The sequence below is a fragment of the Anabrus simplex genome, chromosome 1 (assembly GCF_040414725.1).
Source record: "Anabrus simplex isolate iqAnaSimp1 chromosome 1, ASM4041472v1, whole genome shotgun sequence".
NCBI classification, from domain to species: domain Eukaryota; kingdom Metazoa; phylum Arthropoda; class Insecta; order Orthoptera; family Tettigoniidae; genus Anabrus; species Anabrus simplex.
Genome location: NC_090265.1, coordinates 653,105,596 through 653,127,805, shown reverse-complemented (window position 1 = coordinate 653,127,805; position 22,210 = coordinate 653,105,596). Strand labels below are relative to the sequence as shown.

General features: G+C 40.5%; 1 protein-coding gene across 1 annotated transcript in view; it reads right to left on the bottom strand.

Annotated features, from left to right (window-relative positions):
• Positions 1-22,210, bottom strand: part of Kdm3 (Lysine demethylase 3) — a 294,533-nt gene that overhangs the window by 118,788 nt on the left and 153,535 nt on the right. Inside the window, exon 4 of the mRNA XM_068229839.1 lies at positions 5,731-5,845. Coding sequence (XP_068085940.1) covers positions 5,731-5,845 — 115 coding nt within the window. The remainder of the gene's footprint in view (positions 1-5,730; positions 5,846-22,210) is intronic.

The following is a 22,210-nucleotide window of genomic DNA, read 5'->3' as shown; positions in this document are numbered from 1 at the left end:
AGGTGTAGGCCTGGCACCTGGCACCAGAACCGCTACAGCCACAGGTTTATGAGGAATATTCTCTTGCGACGACTAAGACGTATTGACCTTTGTTTCTTCATTCCATTAATTGTGGGCAGGAGCCAGTTAGGCTTCGGTCAGATTTACGGCTTTATGGTCTCAAAGCTCTTTATATATCACAATCCTCTCATACTACTGTCAAGGGTCGCCTAAACCACAAGCAAAAACAAGAGTATACCGGAGTGAAAATCAATAAACGTCATTATTTAGAAATGATCAGCAAAATTATCCTCACTGCCATACATTTTGTATCCACCAAGATATTAACTTCGCGGATAACCGCATCCGTGCAGGGCTCTACTTATGGGTTAACTGGAAAACATATTCTTCTCCGCTTGTAATGCCACTGTAACCCGTCACATGCCGTTAACGTGAAACTATAAACAAGGTTGGCCTCTTAGGACGCCACTTCCCACCAGCGTGCATAATCAGCTGATTATATGATTTTTGCAGGCTGGGGTGCAGAATATGGAGAATGTATAGATTACTTCAAACATAGTGTTATATTACTACCTGATGTTATAACAGAAACCGACAAATTACTTCAACCAAGAATCATTTGAGAGTGCAGAATTTTTATATCGCACTAGATGTTGATTTACCCAGTGATACTGGCTAGCATGGATACATTCCTTATTTATTATCACACAGGGAATGTAAACCATAGACAGCATGGACATAAAAAAAGAGGTACGAAAAGTGGAACAGCGGTACATGTCATTATTCTCCGCATTTCGAACTAATTTGCTTTTGCTTTAAGTGAAAATACAGACTATAATTTGCATTCGTAACCTACTACTGAAATTCGACTTTTGTAGGTAACGAACTTGTTACTTGCCCGAAGACCGGTTGGATCTTCAACAGCTCCGCCATCAGCTGTCATAGATGGCCTAGGCATCACTGAAGAGGCGTACTAGGGAAATGAGGAGTGAGGTAGTTTCCCACTGCTTTCCTCACCGAGCCAGAAGTTGCTATTACATATATCAGTCTGCCAAGCCCACTGAAATGCATGCACCAACCGACCCTATGAGCAATATTTTCACACCATTCATAGCAGGGACTGGCTGCAGAAGGAATGGCATTACTAGCATCACTCATACCTCAGTCACTTTCATTTTGTCAAAGCCAAGAATAAAGCTGAGACAGATCAATGAAAGTAACAAAATTGCTCTAGCCCATACCAGAAGACATAGTGCAATGTAAACAGTAGGTCCCGTTAGCAAAGGCAAGTAACGAACTTACACGTAAGCTATTTTAAATGTTAGTGGAGGTGGAAACATGTTAGCCATTTTAGTCCCTGGATCTTAAGGACTATTTTAACTGCATCGTTGATATTCGTAAATGTATCTACTTTTATTCGAAATCGACAGATCCCCAACTATTTTGAAATTTATCCATAAACATACCTGCTGACATATTCAAATTCAGTTGAATGATTATGTGTAGGCCTATAATTATATGGCTTTGCCTATACTACTATTACCCTAAGGGAGCCCACGTTCAATGTATAGTATCCCTCGCACAGGTTATGATCCCGTAGTCTTTCGTGGCTTGTTGTAGAGCACAAAGGAAAGCGTGAGACTGTTACTCACGTTGAAACTTCCAATGATGGTACTGTATTTCTTATTCATTACGGTACAGAAGTAGAAACAGTTTTACAATTGTTCAATCCTGATGAACTGAACCCTTGGTTAAACCTTTCTTTTCAATTTACTTTACTTCGCACCGACACAGATAGATCTTATGGCGACCAACGATGGGATATGAAAGGCCTAGGATGGAAGGAAACGAGCGTGGACTTAATTAAGGTACACCCCTGCATGTGTCTGGTGTGAAATGGGAAACCATAGAAAACCATCTTCAGGGCTGCCGACAGTGGGGTTCGAACCCACTATCTCTCAAATTCAAGCTCACAGCTATGTGACCCAAACCACACCGCCACTTGCTCGGTTTAAGCTATTTTGAAGAACTCAATAATCCGAGGGTAATCCAAATATTTCATTTAATCTGCGTAAGTAAAAACAGTGCTGTCGTATGTACTACTAGAGCAAGTAGCCAAACGTAATACCGTTTTAGACTAGAGTTGGCGGACCGAACGTCCCTTAAATTCCCTCGCAAGATGTCCCCTCGATGACTTATACTGCAATTAAGTTGCAAAAACCCATTGTTCCTATCTCTCTGTCTAAAACCAGAACTGACACCCAGCTGAACGACCACTGAGGCTCCCGCCTGATAATTTATGGTTGCAAGACTGTATTAAATTACGTTCAGTCAGTGGCTGTTAATGAATATTGCCAGTTAGAACGTTGGTTTATATTCTTCTTTTGTCTCGATTCTGTCTATCAAGACCTGTGATTATTGGACGGGATTTTCGTACTTTCGACATATATTTGTCAGATCAGAGTGGAATTAACCACGGGAACAGAGATGCTCGTTATACAAGAAGGAAAGAAATGAGTCATCTCCGTTAAGCGTAGACATATTCGTGTATTCCTGGAAATGCTTTTAGCAACGTTTATAAACTACACCGTGAAATATAACGGAATTATACCTTTCTAAAATATGTGTGGCGATTTACACTAAATTATTATATCACGGCAGTGATGTGGATAGGAAGTACATAATTAAACAAAAATTTGGGGTAGTACCGTAAATGTAGCCTATTCAAGTCATTACACAACTAGTATTTTACAAGAGCATAATCATACCAAACACCTAACAGCCCTACTCAAATCATCTCGAACGTAAGGGTTGTTAGTTTCACATCATTATGCTGATATTCCGAACTTCTGCTGATATGTGTAAATCATCATCAACATGACATCAGCGCAAGTAATAGGTTTATTTGAAAATTAGTTCATCCCAATTATTTGGCTCGAGTTCATGGTTCCTAATTTCGTGTACATAATTACAAACCAATACTTAACAAGTTCGTGGCTCTCGACAGTCAAAAGTTCTGAATCTTTAACAGCACAATCGTGTAAGCTCCTGAAAATAGCTGTTTTGCGCTATTACACAGTCACCATTTTCGCAATGAGAGCGCTTCGATGTCTACCTCAAGCACGGTCTATATACACAGTATAACGAAAGTTTGTGACTTCCAGTTCTTCAAGATCTTCCATGCCATTGTTAAATGCATGCTAAATGACGACGACTCGTGCTAGCTGCAATTGGCGCGAAACGAAAGCGAATCGATTTGCACACGGAGCAATGGCCGCAATTCATCCGCCAGGCTACTGTAATCATACAGCTGATTACTTTCAATTCGACAGACTACGTTGCCCAATGTGCTTGTTTCATTAGAGGCCAAACCGTGCACAGTGTCGTGATGCCTCATCTCAAAACTAAGTACAAACGTTCCCAATAAAAATAATGTGTATGTGAACGTACTTTTAGACGGCCATGCATTTTCAAGAGACGCCAGAATACGTAAGTTTTGTCTTGAGTCCGTAAATGTTCAGAAAAGTGAACTGAAGTGGATTTCTGAAATATAACGATTCTTAAAAACCTACTGATGCGCCGGGATTAGATCCTCGTACCTTCAGCATAAAAAATAAGTCTCCTTCGTTCAAAGTTCAAATGTCTATTACGATCGATAGAGCTTTACAATACTGTAGGAAGTATCTGTGTTTAAGTAAGAAAAGGGAAGTCGTTTAGTAATTCAACAAAACAGCTTGATATGTAAGCTTATGTTATTGCTAGTACCTACTCAAAAGACTGGATTTATTGTTAACGTGTGGACAAAATATGTTTCAAGATACATAGAATTAAAAAACACTGAAATATGACTTTAGGGTGCCCACGTTTATATTCACAGTTAAATATCTCCTGCGATTACTTCCAATTCGACAGACAACGTTGCCCAGCGTGCTTTTTCTTACGAGACATTTCACAGTTTTTCACCTTCTCTACCCAGAAACACCAAATATTATTCCCACGCATTAACGAGGCATTAGTATTTGATGTAACGCCCTTCAAAATTAATCACAACTAATCCGCTGATAGCGAAGGTTCACGGAGTAAATATATGAACTGACTGACGTTCTTTGTACACACGACGTTGTGATGATCAGGAATGAACCCTTCCGGAGGACAACACAGGTGCACTAGTATGAGCTGTTGAGCATAGCCATCAGTCGAGCGGAAGCTGCGACTTGATACAGAGCTGGTAAATCCGCGGGAAGTGGGACAATAAAACCACTACAACCGGTATAACTATAAATAAAAACACGCTCCGAGAAGCAACAAGACCTAAGTCTCGCTCAGTATCCCTTTCAATATTGGTTTAAGGGTCAATACCAGGTTATCAGCACAAAATGCCATTAATAGAAGGAAGAAGAGTAGAAAGTTTCGTCCCGTCGAAAAATTACGGTATCTAGTAATGCGAGGTAGGCCTACCGAGGGAGTTGGCCGTGCGGTTAAGGGTGCGAAACTGTGAGCTTAAATTCGGAAGATAGTGGGTTCGAACCTCACTATCGGCAGCCCTGACGATGGTTTTCCGTGGTTTACCATTTTCACACCAGGCTGTACCTTAAATAAGGCCACGGCCGTTTACTTCCAAGACCTATCTGTATCGGTGCGACGTAAAGCAGATTGTGAAAGAGAATGAAGCGAGGGAGAAAACTAAGGCGGGAAAAGAGATTTCTAGGCGTAACAAATGAAATACTGTAAATTTCGGAAATGAATAAGCATGATAGAGGGAGGTCAGAGAGGAAAGATGAAAGACAGAAGGACTTTGTCACAAGCGGAAGCAACATAGAACTCAACAAGAGAACAGTGTTCACGATGCATCATTTTTATTTCAAATTGCAAGTCATAAAGGCAATAGCCCATTTCTACCAGTCATTTCAACGTTCAGCAAAATACAGTACTGTACGTTCGCTGACAATATGAACGTTAGTTAGCCACACTTGCACATCCACCCGGTACGGTAAACTGCACAATGTCAGGAAATTACGAGTATCTGCGGTAGTTAATCGACGAGAACTTTTTACGCCGGATTAGTCCAATTTAAACATTCTGAAAAAAAGTCGGGATGAAAGGGAATCGAATCATTTTGAATACTGAAGTGTAGAACTTATCCAACTGAACAACTGAGGACCTAGAAATTGCAGTCTGTGTTATAATTACTGTAAAACAATATATTACACAACCACTGTCATTTCTGAACAAACTGCGCAATGAAGAGATTAGCTTTGTTCATGCAGCAAATCTGAGATAGTTTCTGATTTGTTTAGGGCCTGTAACCTTATATGTTAGGCCCCTTTAAACAACAAGCAACAAGTGATTTGTACAAGAGCGCCTGCGCGGATTAGGAACAGTTGGAAACTGTTTTCGATTATTTCCTGCGCGAACGACCAGGTAGTAATAAATATTGCCGTTAGATGTCAGCACAATTCCCAATTAATTTATATTTGATTTGATTGATTGATTGATTGATTGAGGTTGTGTTCTACTAAACGTAATATTTTATAGTAAATATATCACTCATTCGGACTGAATAGCAGGAATATTTGCACGCAACATGCGAGGTACGAATACATTAACTAATTTTGAAGTTTAAATTACAGTATGTCATTTCTACCAATTTTTACAGTATAGTATTAATAGCTCAATCGGTGTCATTAATACGATGCAAGGATGAATTAATATTTATTTATAATACAATACAATTATATTCATTCTTCCGCCTTGCTTCATTCAGATTAATATCATCAAATAAATCTAGATTGTCCTCATCAGTTGAAGATTCACTGGAGTCACTCAGAAAACTAATGTCTGGCATCTGAAAATATACACAGATCATTTAAATGTATCTAGTTCATCCACAATACCTAAACTTACTTATGTTGACTGTTCCCATGTGTTTTTTCGTGATTTTTTAAAATTAAGGAAACCGATATGTACTATAGGTACTGCACCGTTAAGAACCTCGACTCAGGTGCCCTTTATTCAGTAAATAAAATAAACGTTCATGTAGGTTACTTAAACAGAATGCGCGATTGCTACATTTAATTAAGAATGTATTTAAGAATACCGCCGTTAAGGAATCTTCTTTTCAAGTAAAATATGGAACAATTTTATTTATAAGGTCTTAGCTTTGTGAACTACGCGTGACGGGAGCTGATGCACATGCCTCAATTAGGAATCCGAAAACAATCCCCGAATTCTGTTGACTGTTCTCAAACTGTACGAAACTGGAACCCACGCTTGCAAGAACAGCCGACACTTTGTCCTTGTGGCAGCCTTCTCATGGGGGAAGTTGTATTAATAAAATATTAATAATAAATGAGCGGACAGAATACCAAATTCCGGCTGCACGAACGCTCCAAATAGAGGAAAGTACATGTGCGCATGCGCCTGACCGTTTGGGATAGTTTCGTACTGCTGCACGAACAAAGCTATTATCAAAGTACTTAGATTCCTGGCATCGCGGTGTGTATTTATACCATGTGCTTAGGAATGATGGTGGTGATGATTGATGATTTAAGGGAGTACGACTGGGGAACCATCTTCACTTAATACCAATTAGATGGAAAAAAGAAGAGTCCCAACACTTCGAAGAATGAAGATCGGAAAACGAACGGGAAGGGCGTGAATATGAGACACTCCCAAAGCCACACAAACCTGATACCATCGGCGTCGGAAGAAAACAAGAGTTGACTAAGTGAGGTCGGATAGATGAGGTGAATGTTAGGAGACTGGCACCAGTGAAAACAATGCCAGGTTCAGTTAGGGACCCCATGGTCACCAACCCACGTTCCAAAGCTAACAGCCCCGGGGTAGCCCTACGACAGGCAAGGGATGCTGTTGATATATTCTCCCACCCCCAAACAGGGAGGGTAACCTTACGAACTAATTCAGACGGCATGACTGAAATGTCCAGAAATTTAAAAAGTGATTGACCAGGAAAGGTTATAATAGAAATCACGATACTGTATCATAAATGTCAATGTCGAGCGATGGAAGTTTATTGTGCTCTAAAATCACCCTGAGGTATAATAAATACACTGAGAAAGGAAAAAAAAAACACCCAGGAAAAATATTTCATCAGCATAAAGTGTAATGCAAGTATTTCCTGATTGTTCCCAGGCATTTTTCTGGTGAAAGCATCTCCTGTGAGAACTTAGACATCCCACTCCACAATATCCCCTGTTGTCAGTGCCCTGATTATAGAATATTTGCAATAATGCCAATGGCTCCAGTATGTATGGTATAAGTACCAACATAGTTGGGGATGTGTGGGATCTGGTAAATGCAGCATGGGTGAAGTTTAAGGAAGCGGAGATTGTTAACAGTGGAATACTGTGTAGGAGGGATACTGACTGAAAGGTGATTGGGGATTTAAAAGAGACTATTGAGTGGAGGTGAGATTTCTAGATCCTAATCGATGGGTAGGACATAGGGATCTGCGCTCTGCTGGCCTTCACTTAAACCGCAATGGTACGTATAAATTAGGAAACTTGTTTAGAAGTGTTATAGGGAGGTACATTCAGGGAAATGGGGTGGTCTAGGGAGCGGTGATAACGGTAAAGGGATCTGGAAGTCAAGTAGGGATGACATAAAAATGTTAGTGTTGAACTCTATAAGTACTGTAAAGAAAGGAATATAATTAAGTAATTTAATAGACCCATACCTGCCAGATATTGTAATAGGAGTTGAATCATGGCTGAGAAATTACGGTACATAACGGTTACAGAAATTTTCTCACGGAACTGGAGTGTGTATCGAAGATATAGGATAGGAATGGTAGGAGGGGGAGTGTTCATTCTGGTGAAAGAAGAATTTGTAAGCTACGAAAACGTTAAATATGACAAACATAAAATTCTAGGTGTACAGCTCATGTCTAAAGCTAGGCAAATTGATGTCTTTGGAGTGTACAAAACGGGAAAAGGAAGCGCTGACGCTGATTCAGAATTATTTGATAAGATAATCAACTATGTGGGAAACGACATGGACAGGAATCTGACTGTAGCAGCAGATCTCAATTTACCAAATATCAATTGGGAAAGTAATGCGAACGATAGGGAGCATGACCAACAAAAGGCAAAAAAGTTAATATGGAAAGGACAGCTGATTCAGAAAGTGATGGGACCAACTAGGGGGAAGAATATACTGGACGTGGAGCTTTTAAAAACAGATAAGCTCTATAAAGAAACCGAAGTAATAGATTATAGAGGAAGAGTGCCAAATATGGAATATGCTCCTAATATGGAATACCCCAATATTCGCTAAGTTAAACGTGGCAGAGCTGCAAGGAGCAGGTAGAAAGATGCACAAGGAAGGGCTCTGTGGGGGTAAGTTGAGGGAAGTCACTTGAGCTGTATTCTCTGTCCGTGACAGTCGACCGAGTGATTTTCAGCATCTAAGAAGTTTTGGGAAGGTAAGAATTGCAGTCCTTTACAAACCAGATCTTACCTAAATTTTAAAACTCTTGTTAGCTGTGCATAGAGGGTGAATTAACTATACAAACCACGCAGTGGTCAAATCTATTTGATGAACTAACATACGTAATTTGTAAGATGGAAATTAAATGTGGCTGTGTGCCTAATATGGAATACTGTGGTGTTCCAATTATGGAATAGTATTCCATATTTCGGACCAGATTTTTGGACTATCTATAGGCAGTTTTTCTTTCCTTCAGAACCATGGCCAGTCAGAAGGACAATTCGGAGGGGAAAGTACGGAAGAAGTGGAAGGAAGTAGACATGCAGCAAGCTATCAATGCAGTAAGGACAGGAAAAATAGGGTACAAAACCAAGTTCACTGCCAGTTTTACGGACTACAGTGCCATGAAATTTCATTTAAATACGGTACCCACGTGTATTGATCGGGACCTAATCCAGGGTCACCGTGGTGGGAAGCCAATGACGACATCACTCATTCGTTACACTTCTCCGAAGAAAACATGGATCTTTGAAATGTAGTGCTGCAGGAAAGATTATGTGATCAAATGAGTAGATACCGTAGATGAAAATATACTGAGTCGAACTAGGTCCCACTCATTGGCCTCAAAGAAAGCTAGACCTAGAACTGCGGCAAGAATAGCTCAAGAACTCAGTCAACCTTCGTGCAGTGGTTTGAGCAGAGCTAAGCCTACGCGAAAGGGAAGTAAGAGAACAAGAGATGACAGTTCCTCTTCGGATGAAGAATTAATCAGTATAAGCGATGAATCATCTGTCCGACTCGTTGGCTGAATGGTCAGCGTACTGACCTTCGGTTCAGAGGGTCCCGGGTTCGATTCCCGGCCGGGTCGGGGATTTTAATCGCTTCTGATTAATTCTTCTGGCTTGGGGACTGGGTGTTTGTGTCCGTCCCAACACTCTCCTCCTCATATTCACACAACACACTACACTACCAACCACCACAGAAACACGCAATAGTGATTACATCCCTCCATATAGGGTTGGCGTCAGGAAGGGCATCCGGCCGTAAAACAGGGCCAAATCCACATGTGCGACACAGATCGCACCCGCGACCCCACAGGTGTGGGAAAAGCGGTAGGAAAAGAAGAAGAAGAAGAAGCGATGAATCATCTGATCTTGATATAGAGGAACATGGAAAAGTGGACCCGAGTGATGAAGATGCTACATGCTTCTACTGTAACGGCAAATATTCCCGAGATAGAAGCGGTGAGAAATGGATTCAGTGTTTGGAGTGCATACCGAGTGTTCAAGTGCAGAAGGTGACATATTCGTGTGTGAATATTGCAAATAATGATCTTGTATTTTAAATTCTGTTCATGAGTTTCTTATTTCAAACATGTAGTCCATAAACATTCATTAAAACAAGAGGCTTACAAGTAGAATTATAGTATTCCATATTAGGAACACTTTTTTTTAGAACAAGAAAAGTGCAGTTTCTATTCTATTTTGTAATTTGCAAATATATGAAGTGTTAAATCAGATTGAAAATAAGTTGCTCTAAAGTAGACATATCGTATCAATGTGACATGCATTTAGAATTTTAAAAAGTCAAAATTGAGTTCGTCATTTTTAATAAAATAAAAAGGTATTCCATATATGGCACTCTTCCTCTATTAGTGATCACGAAGCTATTTCTGTCGTAGTTAAAAATAAATGTGATAGGAAGGTCTTAAAAGTAGGACTATTAGGCAGAACCATATGGCTGACAAAGCAGGCATAAGGCAGTTTTTAAAAAGTAACTATGAGCGGTGGAAAACGGTAAATAAAAATGTAAACAGACTTTGGGATGGGTTTAAAGCAATTGTTGAGGAATGTGAAAACAGGTTTGTAGCTTTAAACGTGGTAGGGAATGGTAAAATCCAGTTTATTATAACAGAGAAATAGACTAAGAAAGAGGTGCAGACTGGAAAGAAATAGAGTTAGAAATGGCTGTGGAAGTAAGGAGAAATCGAAGGAACTTACTAGGAAATTCAATCTAGCAAAGAAGTCAGCTAAGGATAACACGATAGCAAATATAATTGGCAGTCATAGAAATTTTAGTGAAAAATGGAAGGGTATGTATAGGCACTTTAAGGCAGAAAGAGGTTCCAAGGGCATTCCAGGAATCATTAACGAACAAGGGGAGTGTGTAAGTGAGGATTTTCTAAACGCTGAAGAATTCAGTCAGGAGTATATAAAGATTGTTGGTTGCAAGGATAATGCCCAAATATAGGAGGTGACATCAATAAATCACAACTAAACAATCAATCATTACTGATCTGCATTTAGGACAGTCGCCCAGGTGACAGATTTCCTAGCCTTTTCTTAAATGATTTCGAAGAAATTGGACATTTATTGAACATCTCCCTTGGTAAGTTATTCCAATCCCTAACTCGTCTTCTTATAAATAAATATTTGCCCCAGTTTGTCCTCTTGAATTCCAACTTTATCTTCATGTTGTGATCTTTCCCGTAAAAGCTCGAAATCAATTGGAACAGGTGTCAGTGTGAGAAGAGATTAGAAGAAGCACATTTCACCTCTGGAAGACCAGCCACGGGTCCCTCGTTAACCCAGGAACATCGGCAAACACGCCTTTATTTCGCTCGTCAGCATATAAGTGGATTGGCGAGCAATGGGAAGCTGTTATCTTTACAGATGAGTCAAGACTCAGTCGAAGATCACCTGATGTCGGAGGACGGCTACGAAGGAGGATTGGAGAGGTATTCACCTTGCACCTTCTCTTCAAGGATGGTATTCCAGGATGGTTCCGTCATGGTATTGGCTGGCATCAGTCTCGACAGAGATGGTTTTCGTGGAGAACGCGACCATGAATGCACACCGGTACATTTTGGAAATTCTCTAGGATCATGATTTTGCTCCATTTATTGAGGAAAATATTGAACTCATACATGACTATTCTCGTCCCCACGTGGCACGGATTTTGACGCAGTACTTGCGCGATGTGGGGATTCAGGCACTAGATTGGCAAACACGCAGTTCCGATCTCAATCCAATTCAGCAAGATTGGGACATAATTGGTAAAAACGTTCGTCACCGTGTTTTGAGAACATCGATTAACTCTGAGAGATGTTACGTCAGCAATGGGTTCGTATCGCTTAAGAGAGACTGATGACCATAACCCGCAGCATGTCCACAAGGTTGTAGGATGTGTACAAGCCAGAGTGGGGCTAACGTCATCATCTGACAGAGCCACTGAGTGTCAATGCAGAAAACCCACATAAAAAATTAATTAAAATAATTCAAGAAAAGTGCTGGTCAAATTCATGTGTTATGATTAACTGGTATGGATTTACATATTCAAACCCTAGGGTAAGATGTGGATTCAAAATGACCTTTGAATACAAGGAGTGCCATAGCAAGTTGTTGGAAAATTAATAAATGTACCCAAAAATCCACATATCTAACACTTCAAGGTAAGCAACTCAATGGTGAAAACATCCTAGGGATATGAGCTACGTTATCTAAATAAGTATGAGAATATATTCTTTACTTATTCCTAAAAATTACAATCCTTTTCTTAATCATCGTCATCTGGTCGATTAGATTAGCAGTTTGCCTTTTTCTACCTACGAGCGCTAATGTGAATCAATGCAGAATTTCACTTAATCCCTTATAACTAGATTCGGTGTGGACATTTTTCAAAAAATCCAAAAACGCCTGAGGGTATTGAACCAAGGAACACATTACAGTAAGAATTATGAAAATAATTTAATGTGCCTAGGATTTGAATCAAAGAAGAGAACGAGTAAAGAAACAAGCGATTTTAGGCTGCTTTTCCGGAACTGCATTTAGGCCGAAGTGATTTTCGAATTATGTGTTTCTAGATTGATAGGGCTATTCAAGACTCGCAATTTGAAACCCTCCGGGGCCCTCTAGCCCTTCAACTTTCAGCTCAATTAAGAAAATTGCTTAATTTTACGTTTACCGTAGATTGGGGATCCCTACTGAGAAATGTTACAAATGGAATCATAATGAGCTAAATTTAAAATGCTCATTTTTTTTCTCAGTGTATTTAAACACAATACTTTCTCATACAAGGTGAAGAGCAGGATTATTAGTAGTAGGCTATAAATGGGAACACCATCTAACGGGTTCGGTCATTGACAGGCGTGAGGCATGCTCCATTATCAGCAGTAAGATATGGATAGTACAAGTGCCATTAGGCTATCGTGATTAAGAACCATTCAAGATGCATGTCACGCGTTACAAAATAAACACTAATCAACAACAAAACAAGTAACTTGGCAACGGCGCACGGACTGATGAAGAATGGACGGGGAGAGGGGAATCGGTCGGGCCAGGAAGTGTGAGTGCCCGCTCGCAAGGCTGTGTATCCGGGCGAGACAAGATAATGTCTGGGAACACAGTACACGGAGTGGGGCGAGCGGAGAAAGGAATGAAGGGGAAGACAGAGACAGAAGTAGAGAAAATTATACTGCTTCTCTCGGCCGCCGGCAGCGCTTCAGGAAGGACAAATGAAGGGCACGCTCAGCCGCCAAAGTCATAGCACCTTTTCACAAAACATTATTTATCAAGAAAAAATGTCCGTGCACATGGCAATGATGAAAGTAATGACATTTCCCAACAATACCATAATAGACGGACAGAGATACAGGCAGATTGATGGGAAGGGCGAAAAACCATCCAATTACGAGAACAACAACAAAAAACCAGAGTGGTTTAAAAGAAGAAGGGAGTTATTCCCAACTCAGATTAGTCAGAAGGGAGAGTGAAGCAAATTTCTCTTAAAACCTTTAAATCACCAGGCGAGTTGGTCGTGCGGTTAAGGGCGCGCGGCTGTGAGCTTGCATCAGGGAGACAGTGGGTTCGAATCCCCCTATCGGCAGCCCTGAAGGTGGTTTTCCGTGGTTTCCTATTTTCACACCAGGCAACTTTTATTATAGCCTACATAGTATTTAATATTTTCACTATGTAAGTGGAAAATCGCCGGCGCCGTGGTGTAGAGGTAGCGTGCCTGCCTCTTACCCGGAGGCCCCGGGTTCGATTCCCGGCCAGGTCAGCCTACGTGATTAGAATTGAGGAGCTATCTAACTGTGAGATGGCGGCCCCGGTCTCGAAAGCCAAGAATAACGGCCGAGAGGATTCGTCGTGCTGACCACACGACACCCCGTAATTTGCAGGCTTTCGGGCTGAGCAGCGGTCGCTTGGTAGGCCAAGGCCCTTCAAGGGCTGTAGTGCCATGAGGTTTGGTTTAAGTGGAAAATCCACCAAAAACCATTATACAAGTTATCACCGGGCGAGTTGGCCGTGCGGTTAGTAGCGCACAGCTGTGAGCTCACATCCGGGATATAGTGGGTTCGAACCCCACTGTCCGCAGCCCTGAAGATGGTTTTTCGTGGTTTCCCATTTTCACACCAGGCAAATGCTGGGGCTGTACCTTAATTAAGGCCACGGCCGCTTCCTTCCCATTCCTAAGCCTTTCCAGTCCCATCGTCGCCGTAAGACCTATCTGTGTCGGTGCGACGTAAAGCAACTAGTAAAAGTTATCAATTCAAAAAAGGAGTAAATAATTTATATGGTCTATCGGTCCCACATGTCATAAATATCATAATGTGCTCTGATATATTCCCTTAAAAAAAGAAGTAAAAACCAGCAAGACAAACGAAGAGTTTTAGGTTTCAATGATCAACATCAACTCAGGATCCAGGAAAAAGCAAGAGACGACAAGCCTTAAAAGGGGGAATCTCCCAAATACAACCCCATCTTCCAAGAAATATTACAGTATTTCGCCTGGTGAAATCACCTCCTGGAACTTGTTTCCCCTCCGAATCTCCTTTATCGATCAGGAAAGAAGGATAGGTATTCAAAACAGACGGCAATATGGTATGATTTCACGCTACGAGCACAAACAACAATGTCTACGCCAGATCCAGTGTTTTGATTCGTATGGCACAAATATTCAATACCCTGTATTAGTAGTTATCCACAATCCAAACTAGTTCCATTTATTTAGTTCGGAGGGAACTCCCACACCCTCCGATACCTACAGATAAAAAGCGCGCCGTCCGATGCAGAAAGAGAAGCGCCAGAACTGACGATGTTCACATACCAAGTCACTAAATAAAAGAAACACTTAGAATTGACGTTTATCCAATTATAACAGGGCTGGTAGAATCAGAAAGAAATTTAGGAGCCAGCAAAAAACTTTCTTACGAGGCAGGCATAAAAAAGTACTTGCTATATCTATCTATAGCAGCCTATGAACTAGTTCAACCGTACGACTTCCAGCCGTCATCACTTCCTTCTCATTAGCTTCTTCCTTTGTTAGAAAATACCTGCGCTCTGTTGATTTCGTCGGCACAGAATCTTCTAAGCCAGGGCCATTCGTATCGATCATTAGGTGATTCATACCATCTGTTTATAATAAAGATCATACCTTACTTTCCAGTAGATTTACTGAATCATCTTTCTAAGAAGCTATTGACGTTTACAGAATTGCAACAATACTACTTTCCTAAGGAAACGAAATGTTTTAATTCATTCATTCATATTATTCATTTATTTTCGTCGTCATGGCGAATGTGTACCTGGAATGTGTCCAGCCCTGGATTATACGATGCAATGAAGTGTTCAATTGAAGAGACATTAAACAACTGAGCAGGCATCACGAGCCACCTGACGCAATTCGCAATAAGTTCAGAGAGCAACTGGCCACAAAGTTCTAAATCCCTAAAACAGCATTAACACGGATCAAGCAATCATAACTTGGTGATACGAATAGAGAAAACACGACACGCTTTTATAGGATGTGTTATTCTGTGACACACACGTAAGTCATTAAGAGACCACGCAAGTGGAGTTACTACAATAGGCTTGACGTCATCTCCATTATCACTTGGCATTAATATGTTTGTAACTAACAGAGAAAGAACGCCGGCAGCTTACCCCAGTGCACTAGGTCATGCTCATTGCTGGCATTATCAGCAGTATTTGTCACTCATGCAGCGAACGAATGCCATCAACGTTCATTTCCTTCAGGCTGCGGGCTCCGTAACCTCGAATTATTAATACTACGTGATTACACCACAAGAGTGGAAAACTACTGCACAGCCATCATTAAATACGTCTTGGTAATTAAAAGTTGTACCTGTGTATAAGAAAATATTTTTAAAGCACTTCGAACGACAAAACAGTAAATTAAATTGCATTCCACTTAAGCTATTGTACAGGAAATGGAGATTAGCTGTTGCTGCTATTTAAAAGGGAGTTGGCTGCTGAGTTGCCAGATCTAAAAATAATTTATTAAGATCGAAGTCAAAATATCGGGAGATGTACAGTGTCCATGGTTTAGCTTCAAATAAGTAATATTTTAACTGACTCAGCGAAATAATTCATTGCATCACTTTCACTCGTTAAATTAATTTGTTTACTCTTTTCTTCCCGGTCTTTAAGATACCATTCCCATTCAGACGTGGGAACTCAACGCCTAGCAGGATGGTGGATTTTGTATTTCTCAACAGTCCTGAGGAATGACGTGATAACTCTCGTGCTGATATCTCAGCGTAGTCAACTGGTATTTTAAGAGAGTTGACATGTGAAAGCACATTGATTCATACTAAAGCACCCATTTTCAAGGCAATATGATCTTCGGGAATATCTTTAAAAAATCAGAATAACTTCTGAAATTTCCCAGGATCTACGCAGCTCGCTTCCATTGGAAGTGTCACCGAAAAGAGTTGTACCACCTCGGGAGGACACGACTTCTTTTCTTTACTGGAAATTAGCACCAGGCTAATGTCTAGGTGATAGGAAAGGCGACCAGACACAGAACTAACCACTCTATCTCATTCAGTGTCGATAGTAGAAGCTTTATTTCAAGCTTCCGCTGGTCTTCATGACGTACCGAAATGGCTTTCTTTAATTTCTTCCTTTTTTTTTTTAAGTACCTTACTTTAGAAACAATAAATGAGGTTAGCTTCAGAAGAATTAGTTTCAATAGATATTCGTTTAACGGTGCACTAACTCGTACATTTTCACGGTTTTCGGGCACGCCGAGGAGCCGGAATACTAGCCCGCAGGAATTATTTTACGCGCCAGTAAATCTTCTGACACGAGGCAGACGTATTTGAACTGAACCTGTCAAGCTGGACTCAGAAGGTTCTAACTCCTGAGCTACTCAGCCCAGCAATTCGTGTTTCAGAACCGTTAAAAAGAAAAGTGAAATCTCATTACCACATACCTACAGAGAAAGAACGAACCGGAACATTAGACACTTACTAAGCAGAAAATAATAAAAAGGGATTATTCTCAGTAATCGGGCAGAGCTTATTTGGCTGTCGCCTAGAGATGATGTACAGGAACTTATTTTGCCCAGGAAAGGGATACTCCGGATGTGTTCTCTTACCACTACCAACACAGCAGCAGGAACTTAAGACCTCGATGGTTAAAGATGGGCGGGGGACATAAAAGGCAGATGATGTTATAATCAGTCTAGTTTATTTATTGTGGGCCTTGATTTGATCAGGGGTGTCAATTCTGGGATACATTGACAATTAACTGGCTTCAGACTGAGAAGGAAGTAGCCGAGTCCTTTTAAAAATTCCATTCGAGCATTTTCCTACAATTGGAATGGGAGAAATATGGACAACCAGGACCACTGCCTTCGTGAAGTACAGGCCGTATTGTAGCAAGCACGGGAAAGTAATCAGCTGATCGTTAGGGGGGAAGTTTAGCACGTGAGTTAGTTGGGTTACATGTGAATTCTTCGCTGTTTTATTGAAATTTTTAACGTTGGCCTCATGTTTACTCAGATATACATCAGACTGAGTCGTTACCGACTGAATTAGTGAAGAAAACTTAGTGTTAGCGTGTATTCGTGTGAGGCTGTATGTTAAGAATATCGCTCTGCAGTGTTTTAATTTTGAAGTTTGTGTAATGTTATATCCATACTGTAATATGAGTTGAGTTAGTGCATTCAGCGTTTTTTTTTTTTTTTTTTTTTTGCTAGTTGCTTTACGTCGCACCAACACAGATAGGTCTTATGGCGACTCTGGGACAGGGAAGGGCTAGGAGTGGGAAGGAAGCGGCCGTGGCCTTAATTAAGGTACAGCCTGGTGTGAAAATGGGAAACCACGGAAAACCATTTTCAGGGCTGCCGACAGTGGGGTTCGAACCTACTATCTCCCGAATACTGGATACTGGCCGCACTTAAGCGACTGCAGCTATCGAGCTCGGTCAGCGTTTTATTATGAACTACGATGTGTGTATAATTGAATTAAGCTTGCCAGAGAGAGAAATCACCATGCTAAGAGTTGCTGTGTGCCTGGCTGCAAAGCCAAAATTAAATGAGGAGAGCACACTCCAGTATCTGTTTTTCCTTCTGATGAAGAAAGAGTTAGGTTAGGGAAGAAGGCTATTCCTAGGCAGAAATCAATAGTTAATCACCACACCACTTTCCTGAAGACTAAATTCTGAGGGAAATAAGTGTGTCTCGTCCAGATGGTGAGTTAAAATTTCGTATTATGTCAAAAAAATGCGGAACATTAGATTTATATTTATGGAATCAGATTTATGGCTTACTTGAATTCAGTGTATTCGGAAATTCAAGTCCAATTTATTCATTTTACCTTTTTAGGTAGAAATGTACTGTGAAATAACACTGCTGAGATTTTCCTATCAAATGTCATATAATAGGCAATGCAACAGGGTTATTCCATGAAAATAATTGTATAAGCATTATTTGCTATTTAAAAATCTATATTTTTAAAACAATAACTGAATTTCATGACAGTGACAGAAAATGTTTTGTTATTGTTGGAGGTTATACTCGTTATCTTTCTTGCATGTATTGAATTGGTGGTTCAGAAATAATTTACATTTGTAGTATATTGTACTGCTAATGGGTTGTTTGTTTTCTATCAGCGTGTATGATGTGAATGTTCCAGTTGACTAGAAAATGAACAGAAATCGCAAGAATATGTTTCAAAGTGTTAGCCTGTACTCAAGGAAACGAATGGATATACGCGAGAAATAGAACATTACGGGGAAGGAGATGCATTGTATGTCAGAACTAACAAATATTTATGAATAGTTTTTTGTTTTATAAGGTGTTAACAGTTTCTTAACTAATTTAAACGAGTGTGTTATTCAAGCGGACCGCATGCGTATGGCCTCCAATTCCCACCCAAAGCGTGACGTCATCAGAGCTACAGTACGGCCTGTATATCACGAAGGCCTTGCCAGGACTCGCACAACCGACGTTGAGAATCACACCTGTCTCCCGAGTCCATGGTCACCTACACATTAGGTAAAGCTTTAACAATCTGAGCAACTTTGATCATGGATAAAAATCATCCTATACAACGCAAAAGAACGAATTATGAGGGAAATGAGGCTAATGAATCTGAAACACCTGTCCTCAAGGAGACGTATGTATAACGGGAGTAGGTCCTACAAATTAACACACGTTAGTGTATTCAAGTACGTACAAACCTAATTCTTCTACACTGGAATCGAACATGTGATCATGAGCTTACAACACGCAATCGCCAGCACCACTCAGACTGCGTGTAAGTCAGTACCGTTTGACAGTTCACAATCGTCTGAAGGTCTAGGTACCAAACAACATATTTTAAAATCACAGTTTTCATTGTTATTTATTGTGTCTTGTCTAAGCAGAATACTGATGATTTTCCTATTATTTCTGAATAAACATACCAAACTTCAGAAAATGTGGCCATATTCCGTTCATCAAACACGGGTTACCAAATAACGCCAGGGGCCTTCCGCTAACGATGTATAACATTAAGTAGTTTTCAGATAGCTCCTCTGTTTATAGCTGTCATCATGATTTGCCAATCACGTCGATAGCCAAGAGGAAATTTCCCACAACTCGTCACATCACATTAAGATCAGCTCCGACTTCCTGTTACAGGAATGTACGGAACACTAAGATCCCAGTGCTTTCAGACTGAAATGTTCCACTAAAGAACCAATGGCATCACAAGCTGAATGAAAAGAAAAACTCCAAACCCCTTAAATTCAATACCCTTACTGACATAAATTGCTTAATAGTTTAATTGGTCGATTGATGACGAGTTCATCGCCACCATCGCAACTGAAGAAAGAACGAAAAAATGCGACCTCAAATCTTGTCATTCACCTCACGACCTATAGCTTTATGCGAAATCAAAGGAGAGGGCATATAAATTTCTGGTAAGACCCCAATTTGAGTATAGTCCCAGCTTACGGGACCCACGCCAGAACTACTTGATACGAGAAGTGGAAAAGATCCGAATTCTTGGCAATTTCCGGCGAAACAGCATGTAACAAAAATGTTGAAAACTTTGAGTTGGGAAGACTAGGGAGTTAAGGAGACGGAGATGCTCGACTAAGTGGTATGTCCCGAGCTGTTAGCAAAGAGATGGCGGGGAATGATATTAGTAGACGAATAAATATGAGTGGAGCTTTTGAAAATAGGCTAGTTGCTTTAGGTCGCACCGACACAGATAGGTATTATGGCGACGATGGGATAGGAAAGGCTTAGGAATGGGAAGGAAGCGGCCGTGGCCTTAATTAAGATACAGCCCCAGCATTTGCCTGGTGTGAAAATGGGAAACCACGGAAAAACATCTTCATTTGAAAGCAGGAGAGATCATAATATGAAGATAAAGTTGGAATTCAAGATGAAAAACTGGGCCAAATATTAATTTATAGGACGAGGAGTAAGGGTTGGAGTAACGTATCAAGGAGAATGTTCGATCAAGACCACCCAAATGGGCGGAAAGAGAGGTCCCTGAAACATAACTTCTGAGTCCGAAGCACTCTACAGTAAGGAATTTTATAGACATAATCCATGAGCAAATAAGTGGTCCGCTATACGTCTCACCAACGATCAGCCCCATAGAGAGGCACTACTACTAGTCCGGTAGTAGTAGTCGTAGTAATAGTACCACCAGTATTGCCGTTTTAATGGATTTTTTAACGATTATCTGTTATTAACTTCTGAAGAATACCAATCTTAGAAAGGTTGCAAGTCGAAAATGAAAAAAAACTATAAACAGCGAAACCCCAAACGAAACAACGCTGGACCAACAAAAGGACGCAGAAAAAGAGCTAGGTTCCTAGCTTTTCAAATCCATGTTACAACCATCAAGTCGCAGTAGGAGGAAAGAGAGTGGTACCGAAATTTGGTGAAACAGTGCTTTCAAAACGTGGCTAGGGAAGCACCCCTTATAATAGGTCTTAGAAGTGTGCTCCCGAAAGTTGGTGAGACAGTATTCTAAGTGCAAGTGGCGGCATTCTTCTTTCCTTATTCACTGATTCCCGCAAAAGGATTGTCTCATGAAAAGTTAAATCGCTGTGTACCGTAGAGGTCAGGTGATCAAATAGACAGGCAAGCAGGCCTGAATAAGGTTTCACTACCAATAAAGTACACAATTCATTCAAAAATTATAGTTACAAGGAAATAAATCTCAAATCATGTTCTGAAAGATCACTGGTATATAATAACCCCCACAGCAAGCAATGAGTGATAAAAATATTCTCCTCTGATTATCGTATTGCATAACCCGAGACAAAAAAGAAACACTGACTGCACTGTAAATCGAGGACAAAGAATCTGCCACTCCCTGAAAATGTTTCTGTTGTTTCATTTTAGTGTTGTACGACCCGTGTACTTACTCAATATGAGAAACTATTCGTGTTGTGCGGCGGTGATGCGTCAGCTGCGTTGCTGGTCTAGTCTACGTGGTTCTACTTATGACCTGTATGTCATAACACCTTAAGAGGCAGGACTACACGTGCAACACTCAAGATCTCCTCTTCTTTGTGTCAGTGATATAGCACGGAGAAAAGAAAGATGCACCCATGGCTTTTTGAAAACGAGACCATTCCAATATTTTCTGGGATTTAAATTGGAAACAATATCTATACAAAAATCCAACCACCTGAGAATTAATACACGATGGCCAAGCCGATTAGAGGTTAAACGAAAATTCACAATGGTGATGAACATATCCGCTGCTCGTTACTTCCATTGGGCACTAATTGACATATCCATGAAGTGACAATATTAAGCGTCCAGTTTGGAAATAAAAAAGGTACATGGGTTTATTCAACGGAATAGCATCGAATAAAACTGAACATAGCAATGAATAAATTATAAAATACATCAGGCCTACTATTGTCTCCGACTGGACTCCATTCCAAATGCCATACGAATATCTTCATGACATCCTCTCAGATCCGTTCCTTCTTCACGAGTTACAGTCAATTCTACTCGAATATACTCTCTGTGGCGTATCCTGAAGTTAACATTCCCTGCAATCGATTCTCTACGATGGATACATTTACAGCAATTTAACAACCCAGATCTTAATTACCAGTTAAGCAAATCAGTGATTTCTATAACGTCTCACGGGATTGCTGAACATCACATGACAGCTGAAGCACTGTTTTTGTGGAAAGTGCATTAAAATATCTGACTCAACGGAGAGTAAACAGGCTTACCATTTTGATGTTAATATCACGATCATAGCCACAGGACCACCTATTTTAAATGGAATCCGTTTTAAATATCCCACTTGTACGAGCCCGGATCCGAAATGTAAACGAACAATATATTGCTAATGTCCTTCATAGTAACATCCGGATGTTACGACTTCAGTTCGACCACTTCGGAGAGCTTGGTCGAGAGCTCCATAAATTCAAGGTATCTAATTTTCTGTTATTATAGCTCCAGAGCGTGCAACTGAAATTACTTG